General features: G+C 38.2%; 1 protein-coding gene across 1 annotated transcript; it reads left to right on the top strand.

The window, feature by feature from the left end:
• Window positions 1–6: 6 nt before the first annotated feature.
• SPCS3 (signal peptidase complex subunit 3) lies at window positions 7–7962 on the top strand. The gene is made up of 5 exons (XM_035324126.1): window positions 7–373; window positions 2721–2794; window positions 5502–5578; window positions 6949–7064; window positions 7529–7962. Exons 1-5 carry the CDS (start codon window positions 231–233, stop codon window positions 7659–7661), a joined length of 543 nt encoding a protein of 180 aa, XP_035180017.1. The 5' UTR covers window positions 7–230; the 3' UTR covers window positions 7662–7962.
• Window positions 7963–10800: the final 2838 nt, after the last annotated feature.

Genomic DNA, 10800 nt, shown 5'->3' on the forward strand with positions numbered 1-10800 from the left:
GAGGCGAGGCGCGGGGCGGCGCCGGCCGGCGGGGCGTGCTCTCGGCGGGGCCGCGCCTCTCCGTGCCGGCCGCGCGCCCCTTCCTCCGCGGCCCAAGGCAAAGCGCCGCCGCCGCCCGCCTCGTCCCAGGCCGGCGGAGCTACCCCCTCACCCCACCCCCCCCCCCCCCTCACATCCCGCGCCCGAGCAGCGGCTGGAGCCCGGCGGGCCGAGCCGAGCCGCGCGTGGAGATGAACACGGTGCTGTCCCGGGCCAACTCGCTCTTCGCCTTCTCGCTGAGCGTGATGGCGGCGCTCACCTTCGGCTGCTTCATCACCACCGCCTTCAAGGAGCGCAGCGTGCCCGTCAGCATCGCCATCTCCCGGGTCACGCTGTGAGTGCGGGGGGCGAGGGGCCGGTAACGGCGGGGGGGAGGGGGGGGCGGTAACGGCCGGGGCACGGTAACGGCAGGGGGGTGGTAACAGCCGGCTGCGGGGCCTGCCCGCTTCCCTTTCTCCCCCTCGCCGTTAACGCCCGGCCGCGGAGCAGCCCCGCTTCCTGCCCGCTGCCCCCTGCCGCGACCAATGAGGGAGCCCCACGACGGCGTCCGCCGCCTCCCGGCCCGGGCGGGGCTCGCGGGGGGCCGGGGCCCCAAGTGGCGGGCGGGGCCTGGGGCCGGCGGCCGGGGTCGGGCTGCGCCGAGGGGCGCCCACCGGCAGCCCGCGGGTGCCCTGAGGTGGGGTCGTGGCTTACACAGGGGGCCGGGTGTATGGCAGGAAGGCCGTGTGGGCTGCGGGGACTTCATTGCCCCGGAATTAACGTATATATATATATATCTGCGTTTTAAATTGTTAGTTCCCGCAGATGCTCCTTCTAGTAACGTATTTTCCTTTTTTTTTTTTATGGTGTGTGGGCGAGTTGTAGAGCATTAGGCTGACCCGGGTGGTTTGTCTTCCTGTGAAACCTACCAGGTGTGGAATATGTAACACCGCATCAAAAGTGCCATGCCCACATGACACAAGGCAAACTTGTGCCAGCAGAACCGTTTTTTTTCTTTTTTCTTTTTTCTTTTTTCTTTTTTTTTTTTTTCTTTCTCAAAGGAAACTTTGTCACAGGAAGCTTGCATCAAGTTAAGTGTGGGGCTATAGTTTCACAAGCAGTTGAGCTCCCGCCACCAAAAACTGAAGGCCTCAACTCAGGCTTCTGGTGGCATGCTCCCTTACCAGATGGGACATGAGAATAGGGTGCTCTGGACACCTTTCTGAGATGCTCTAACCCACTGTTGAGACAAAACATAGATGTGTTTTCTTACTGGCTTTGGTTTTGGTTAGTGAGTTAAAGCAGCTGATAGAGGTTTGGAGCCACCCCAAGGCAAGTGGCAGGAGTGGATGGCTGGCAGCAGCTTTTGAAAAGTAAGATGAGCCCAATTAAAGAGTGTGAACTGCAGTCACCTTTTGGATTGGTTTAATACCTCAAGGAAACAAACACATACTTATAGTGGATTGAGGGTTGCAAACAGCCTAAACTGGTGTAAAAAGATGTGAGGTAGCGTACTAATGCCTAACCTGGATAAAATTTATACTGTCAGTCCCTTCAGTGATGCACAGATCTGATGTTAATGAAAAGAAGAGGCATTATACCTTAGCTGTTTTTCTTGATCTTAGAATAAGTTCTGCAGGCCCCCAGTTTAAGCCTTATTACTTACAAAGGTGTTGATTTTTGCAAAGGGTTGGAAATGCCTACCAAGTCTTAAACTGGTTAGTTTTGATGGTATTTTTCTTGACTGTTGTCTCCGAAAGTGTTTTTTCACTGGTAACCTTTTCTTTCCCTCTGAGGTTACTAAATGTAATTTTCATGAAATTATATTTTACTAATTTTCACAGTAAAATAAATGCAATTGATAAGTTCATAATTATTGATACCTTTCTTACATGAGGAATTAGGGTTCACAGTTCATTTCCAGCCTGCTTATGGTACTCTTGTCGTAGACAGTGAGTTTGGTGAACTGATAAACTTTGATAATATCAAAATATCTGCTGTGCCTCAGTGTTATTTTCTGGTTTCTTTTTTTTTAATGCAGTTTACTGTGGCAACGTCAGATATTTCTCAAACAACAGATTTGTAATAAGGTTCCAAAACCATATGGTTTTTACAATGTAGAGAAAAGTAAGCATTTTCTTTCTACTGCTACTTAATGACTATATATGCCAAGGAGAATCTCTGTGAATTGTGAGAACTGCAAACGTAAGTGAGAGTTCATCAGAAACTTTGGAGTGTCATGTATGAGATTGAGGACTAGAGGCCTTTTATGTAAAGTCAAGAAATACTATTGAAAATGGTTGCCAGCAGACAGCTATGCTGCTGGTTTTCCAATCAGATTTGTATAGCCTGGGATGGGTAACGCATGCTTTGCTAAAAATGAAATGTAGTGTAGTTGAGTTACAGAGAAACACAGGTTTTTATTAACAGACAAAAAAAAAAAACAAACAAAAAAAAAACACCTATAGGCCATTTGTATAAATTACATTGAATTCTCTGGGGGCAAGGCTTGTCATTTGAGACTGGGTCTCCAAACCTGGAAGGCAGGCTTTATTTTATAATGTGGTTATATTTTAAACAAATATATTTAAAAGAAAATACAGGAAATGCATGAGGGAAGTATGCAATAAGAATAATAATTTATGTAAAGCGTGAGAGGGAAATAATGAGAAAAGATAATCTTGTGTTTTGTTTTATCTTAGAAAAAATGTGGAAGATTTCACTGGACCTAGAGAAAGAAGTGATCTGGGATTCGTCACGTTTGACATTACTGCAGATATCCTTAATGGAAAAAATGGTTTGAGAACATTTTGAAATGAGAACATCTTGACATTTATTTTTGTTACCTTATAATCTTCAGATATTCAGGACTTGAGGAAAACCAGCAATTTGTCTTAAAATCTAAATTTAAAGTAGTAAAAAATAGTATTTTACACAGCTAGGGCATGAAAATAGAACTTGGAATAGTTGTTATGTAAATGACACTGGGCGAGATGTTTTCTCTCCTTTTTTATACCTACTTTTAAAATAAGGTTCTGTAGGGAAGTGCAGTGCATCTAATAATGGGAAGTGCATTTTAATGCCAGGACATTATTAGCGTTAAGTGACGGTTGTACTGGTGGTTTGAGGTGTGAATTAATTGTAGGATTTACATAATACGTGGTTTGGACTGCCATACAAAGTCTAAGAACTCCAGTGCAACTTTCAAACTTGCTGTGAGGCTTTTAAAATTCTGGCCACATAATAGTTGTATACAAGTACCTGTCTTCCTTTAAAAAGACATTGCATTCCTTTACCTTCTTAGATGTTAAACTGTCAAATCTTTATTGTTTAGTAAAACAATAGTTTTTGTTTAGTGAAATTCACTGGGAAGCATATGAGGTACTACAAAATTTATCTCATTATTTTTTTACCTCTTTCTCATTACTGATACCTTTGGTCAACTTTTCCTTGTATTTTTCTTTTTGACTTCCCTGTTAGCCTGCTCCTATTAGGGAGAGAGAGTGGGTTGTGGGTATTCTTTGGTTTTGCTTGGGGTAGTTTTTTTGAAGATAGAAGGAAATCATTCTTAGGATTTAGGATTTTGGTATTAAAATATTTTTCTGCAGAAATCGGTACCAAATATAAGGCATCGTGCTTTACCTGAGGTGATTACACTAAGCTTTGCTTTGAATCTGGGCTTCAGGAGATTCCTGGGATTTTTTCCTCGTCTGTTTTTTTTTGTCACTGTATTAGACAGGACATAGGTTTCCTCTGTGCTTCAGTTTCCCTGTTTTGGAGAATGATACACTGTGTATGCAACCAAAACAAATACAATTCCTGAATGAATGTGAAAGCTGGATAAACAGGTTAACTAGATTTTTGCAGGTGTTTGTTGCATGGAATGAGAGGGATTCGTTTTATCAGCTGGAAGCAGGAGAGGAGAACTTACGCTGAGTTTTTTTCTCTGAAATTCTTATAGGTATTAAAACCAGAGACTGAAATTATTCTAAAGTTGATGAAATAAATTATATACAGTATATCTGAGAACTGAACAGGGCGAGTCAGAACAGGACCTCTAGAAGAAATGTTCTTATTCAAGGATTAGTCTGCAGTGTGTGGATGTTTCATGTTTTATTAATTTTGTATAAGGGTAGCAGTAGTTTTAAATTTAATTATAAAAATCCTGAATTAATCTTTCATGCTTGGCATAAATAAATCTTCCAGTGTATAGAGTTGTAAAATACAACTTTGATAGTTTTCTTTAGATGAAATCTGTAGAAAAGATATTGGTACATTGGCTGCCTTAACTAATGGACGTGAGTTGTTAGTCCTAGTGAGAATTAAATAAAATGACTGTTAGAAGAAAAACCTAGGGAAAGGAAAGGGGAGGAGGTGATTCTCAAAAGCTCTCTTGAGTGTGCTTAATAAATACATGGCTAGCTTTAGCAATTATTCCGGAGATCTCTTGTATGGGATTTCTTAATCTTGTTTGTTGTTTTGAGTAGATGACTAAAATATTCAAGTGAAATAGCTCCAGCTATTCTTGTGGAAACAGCATTTAGTTATGTAACTCTTTCGTTTCTTGCCTTTTGTTGAATTAGAAGTTTAAAAACATGATTCAGACTTGAGGTGAATGGAAAAAAAAAATATGTTCTGGATAACTGGAGAATACTGGAGATCTGTTCTGGATACTGAATAAAATAATAGAATAAAAAAGATTACGTCTTTGTAGGTTGGAGGAATAGGTTACAGTTAATCTTTACTATCAATTAAGAAGTATCAGCAGTAACACACTGTGTGTTTTATTGCTAAATAAACAACAGACAAGTATTCAGAATATCAGCTTTATTGTACTGATGGTCTCAAATGGCAGTTGTCAGTTCTTTACCATCAATCAATCTGGTTAGAGTTTTGTTACAGTCTAATAATCTGACTTTGTAGTAGGTAGGTAATTTGATAATTCCCGATGTCCCTTCCAATATGATAGATTCCAATCTACTGACTTCTCTAATGTTTGTAAGGCTCTCAACACTCTGTAATTTTTTTTTGGTTAATGCTATTATATCTTGATCCACAGTTGGATACCAGTGTTCTTTAATAGTATAAATAATAGTTTTGAAGGTATTTGCTGAAGAATCCTGTCTTGCATATTATATTTAAGATTTTACAATAGACCAACTAGCAATAGATTACAGTTACTGATTTGTAATGTTAAATATGGAACTCTTAAATCATTAGAGAAAATAGCTGTTAGTTGTGTTGTTTTTGTGTTTTTTTTTTGTTTGTTTGTTTGTTTTGTTTTTTTTGTCCAATTAATGAACCCTATTGCTTTAAAGTGATTGAAGTATATGTTAGAATTCGTGGAAATGTTCTGATTTACAAATAAGATGAGGTATGTTGAAATGTAAGAACTCACTGTAATTATCATAGTCTAGTTAGATCTTGTAAAAATAAAACAGGATTATGAAAATACAATATGGTGTTTTCCTTAACACACATACATCTGCAGAGTATATTTGACTGGAATGTTAAACAATTGTTTCTATATTTGTCTGCAGAATATTCAACAAAAAACAATGTAAGTATGAAGAAGAAAGTTGAAGCTATTACCCATTTTGTACTGCAACTATTTTTAACATTCTGAAGTTCTGCTGGGAAGAGTTAAGGCCAGTATTTCCTACTGGCTTGGACTGTTTTCACTGGCCTTCATGCTTATTATTTTCTTGATAGTTTAACTACAGGGTTGGAAGTTCAAAAGCTGATGAAACTTAACTTGCTATGTGTCTAGGAAACAGTGAGAAACCTAACACATGCCTTGCTGTTCACTTAGAATGGTGGACTGTGGCATTTTCACCTGTTTGTGCTGTCTGTTTTACTTTTCCCTAACTTTGCAATTGACTGCTGTTAGAGATATAGTGGTCTTTGGTCTGGCCAGATGTAGTGAGTCTTTTGTTCTTTGGTTACATAAATGCTTGCCCAGATAGCAACTGTAGCCTTATTTGTTATCTCATCCGATTTCTCAAAATAATTGGTCTTGTTTCATCCTTTAAATTGGTTGCTACTGGTACTTAACTTTGGGTAGCTTTTTTCCACTGTTCCACACAGCTCCTTTCAGAACAACCTATGGAAGTTAACCTTAATCAACTACCACACTGCTGGGGTAACACTGAACGCTGGTTTAATCTAGTATAGCTATATTGCAAGGATATAGTGAAGGCTTTTTTATCTGGCTACATAATACTATTTTTACACTGTATCTTTTTTTAAATATGCTAGTTGTTTTATAAATGCTGGTGAGTATTGCGTTGTGCTAAAATAGTTTTTAGGTATTTTGATTAGAGACTGGAACTTCATTGTTTTGCTTCATCTTTTATATATATATATATATATATATATATATATTTACTTAAATCACCAGTTCTCATAAATATTGAGAGATACTTTGTCTCAATTGGGCTGTATGGTGCTAAACAAGACTATAAGGATACCCACGTATCATTCTTACTATGTGACTACTTAGAAGAGCAGTATTTCAAATACTAAAGAATGTTTGGATCCATCTTTTAATGTGTTGATACAACTCTTTGAATTATGCTTGCAATTCATGCTGAGATTTTTTCCATTAATGTCAGCAAGAATGTTAAATACTTGGACAGTGTAGCCCTATTTGTCTTTTTGTTTGAGACAAAGTCTAAATGCCACCTTAGATTAGAAACAAGTTTTGCAATTCAAAAGGAACGCCCATCATACTTTGTTGTTCCGTTTATTGTGCTGCACTTCAGTGTGCAGTAGTACTAGTTTTCCCATCGGTCAATCATTTTTATTAAGTTAGTTGTATGAATTGGAAATGTACTTCAAGGTTTTTAGGTGGATAATGCCTTGAAAATTCAGTGACGGGAAGTGCTCTGTTAAGTTACCTTGCTGACTTAATTATAATTGCATTTTTAGGCTCTGAACCAAGTGGTCCTTTGGGACAAGATCATGTTGAGAGGAGATAATCCAAGACTGTTCTTAAAAGACATGAAGTCGAAGTACTTTTTCTTTGATGATGGAAATGGTCTCAAGTAAGTAAATTCTATTTGTAGTGTTTTTGTTTTTAATCCTGACATCTTGATTTATTTGCATTTTTTATGTATTTGTATTGCTGTGGTAAGGTAACTAGATTCTATCAGTCTATTGTGTCTTCATAGTTTAAGTGTTGGGATATTGTGTATCCCAAGATTGTCATCTGCTTCTGTAGACTAGAAAACAAACTGCCTCCAGTATTCTTGTTGGTCTGTAGAATTGATTCTGTGCTGCCCTAAATTCTGAAGTAGTTGAATATTAGTAAAAAAAATAAATAAAATAAAACCAAAAAGTCTTATCCAAAAAATAGATAATATTTCATGAAGTAACTACATAAAATCAAAAAGCCCGTTGTTTCTGGACAGGAAGACTATTTGTATCCCAAATAAATTAATGTTAGTATTTGTTAATTAAAGTAGTTAACGTCAGTACTTACGCTGATGTTCTTTTGTTGCTTTTGCAGGGGAAACAGGAACGTCACTTTGACTCTCTCCTGGAATGTTGTACCAAATGCCGGCATTCTACCTCTTGTGACAGGGTCAGGACATGTGTCTGTACCTTTCCCAGATACCTATGAAACAACAAAAAGTTATTAAATTATAATACTGAAGCAACATATTTTTATACTTGTATATTGTGAATAAATTTTATTGCAATTTCTTCTCACGTCCCATGCCACCCTCCAGTGAAAGGTACTTAATTTCCTCAGGTCTGACAGCATAGGAAAAGGAAATGAAAGTTCAAATTTTTTTTTTAATAGAACATTGAAGCTGAAACTTAAAGGGAAGGGTAAATTATGAAGTAATGGTTTTGGGGGGAAAACTGAGGAATTTTTTTTTCTTGGCCATCTGGGTATAAATCTACCTTTCTTTTAAATAAACATTTTTACACCAGAAACTGGTCTTACTGTTTTTTTGAGGTACTGTGATAGTTATTTTGTTTGTGTAGAACTCAAATACATTGACTGGAATTAAATTTCTGTGAGTGCCTGGAAGTTCAGTTTTAGAACATTTCTGCTAAATGCATGCTTGGAATGTTGCAGTGAGGTAACCTTGGACCTTTCTAGGACTGCCAAGAGCCACTTTGAAAAATGATAGATCATTGTAGTCAAGACTATAGGTCTTGTTTTGAGTGTCATTGATGTAGCACACTTGCAATACTGTATTATAAAGCATTTCAATAACTTTATAATACAGATAATACAGCTATTCTTATTGGAAGAATAAAAACAAATCTCAGTGTGATAAGCTTAAGTCAATAAGGAAAATAGAAGCTTTACTTTAACATTTTTTTAAATTTTTATTGGGATCTGCTAATTTTGTTAATTTTTATTGTGATCTGCTAATTTTTATTGGGATCTGCTCAGCAAGAAAAAGGAGCACACTGGTTCTGAAGAGGACTGGGACAACTAATATAAGAGGGGCCCTTCATAGCAAGGAACGAGACACATGTTCTCCAAAACAATCTGGGAAAACATCTAAGAAATATGGGATTTCCTATGGGAACAGAAATTTAGGTAGACTTACCAGCTTATATGAGTGTAAGTATACCTGTAAGCCCACCTGATCTTTTATCAACCACGAAAGATAGCAGTGAGTAGCAGTTTCAAGCAGAACCTCTGCCTCTCACTGGTTGCATGCACATCCTGCTCTGTGTCCTTCCACAGCTATGGGCACAAATGCTGAGAGGACAGAAAGAAAAACATGGGGTATCAGGATTGTCTTTTGGCAATAAAGGTGGTTTATACTGATCAAATAGTGTTTCTTGCTCATCAGGTATCCAGGAGAAAGAGCACTTGCCATTATTGCCTTCCTGATGGTTACTAATGTCATGTGTATATTCAAACAATGTATGGTGTAAATTAATTTATTGCTAAACACAAAATGTTCTGGATGCGTTGAAGATTTTCAAAAAGAGCAAATAATCTGAAATTAAAGCTATGAAGAAATTTTTTACTACTGTAAATCATGGAAAAATTAGAAGGGCATTGTGTCAAACATGTAGAGGTATAGATGCAGAACATTGAAAACTGAAAAAAAGACCACCAATAGGTACTGGTTCACCAATAGATGAACACAGAATTATGTCTAGATAGAAAAATGGATATTGACTTCAATTTGCTTGACTTCTTAAGCAATGCTGAAACTGGAAGACTGAAATCAAAAAGACTTTTACTGTCTGCAATATTTAGACAAGCAACGTGGATCTAAAATTGCATGTAAGTGCTGCCTCTTACCAGTAAGGTGATCTGTGATGAGACGCCTGCAAGTAGGGAGAAACTTCCCATAGGAGAGGCTGTCTTTGATAAGCCTGCTGTTCTATAGCATTAATTTCAGTCTGAAAGATGTAATGTCCATCATCAGAAAGGAAATTAAATACTCTAGAAAGAGATAAATGATCTTTGAGCCTAAAAGTGTACTAATTAGATCTTGTTCTTTTTCTCTGTTTTTTCACCACCGGGGGGAGGAGGGAGGCCTGACTAAAGGGGCTGTGACATTTTTACATTTTTTTTTTTTTTTTTAATTGCTGAACTGGAGACATTAAGTGAAGTGTTCAACACTTTCATATGTCTCTTAAGATGGCTTATGTGGTTATTTTAAATCTCTGCAATTGTAGTCATGTTTTATAAAGCAGCTGATTGCTCAATGTGATGCTTTTTAGCTAAAGAAAATTAAAAAAAAAAAAAAATGGAAGGCTGTTAGGTGGAATTCTGTTCTTCTAGTGTTCCATATTGAGAGTTTGCTGAAGGTCATAGTATGGCATTGTTGATTTGGGGTACAGATACCATCCCTCAGAGCTACTGTTGGAGCAGGGGACCCTGGAATGGCTTGGAGCACTGTCAGTCTGGAGGGGATTCAATTCATGGCTGGAGTGATCTTAGATCCTGTCTAGTGCAAACTAAAATCTAACAGAGGTTAGATGTGTTGTTCTGCGATCTCACCTCTAATTTTATGCTGCAGAAGCTATACTGCTGTTATTAACATGCCAGCTAATTGCACCTGCTGACATTAGGACACTATTTGCATACAATTACTACAGGATTAATTTCTGCAGAAAATGCTGTTTTGGGTATCAATGGGACCTAAAAAAAAAAAAAGAGAGGAGGTTGGAGCCACGAATAACACAGTGCAAATAGTACATTCTAGGTAAAGGGTAAAGGGTAGCTACTAAGTGGGGCTCATTTCTTCTGGTCCATAGATGGAATACAGATGACTCCTTGGTATGAGGACAGATGAACAGTGATGTGTTCTGTTATGACTTTCAGGGAAAGTGGTGTTCGTGCTGAAAATAACGCCTTTTTAAAAAGCAGGAAAAGCAAAACCAAAGCAGGAAAGGAGAACTAATGAGCGTACCTCCTGGATTTAAGGTAAAAAGTAGTGTGACAGGGTACTTTCACAATATTTCCACCACTTGAAAGAAGTTAACTTCTGTTTGCTGCTTTTGGCTGCAAGAGAAAGTGGTCTCCTTTGCTGGGAGCTGACCCAAGAGCTGGCTGATCTTGAAGAGACCAGCTTGCTCTTTAAAAAGGAACTTTTAATGTTTATGAATTATCCCCAACTATTTACTTGGACTATAGGTAGGTATATTCTCTGTTGGCATAACAATCAGAGCGCTCTTAAAAAAAAATCCAGAAACTGCTTTGTCTTAATAAGCAAATATTTTGGTTTTGAAGTGTGAAAAATAAAAACTGTTTTTACAGCCCTATTTTAGGACAACTTTTCATTTGTACCCACC

Source organism: Oxyura jamaicensis, chromosome 4 (genome assembly GCF_011077185.1).
Source record: "Oxyura jamaicensis isolate SHBP4307 breed ruddy duck chromosome 4, BPBGC_Ojam_1.0, whole genome shotgun sequence".
Taxonomy (NCBI): Eukaryota; Metazoa; Chordata; class Aves; order Anseriformes; family Anatidae; genus Oxyura; species Oxyura jamaicensis.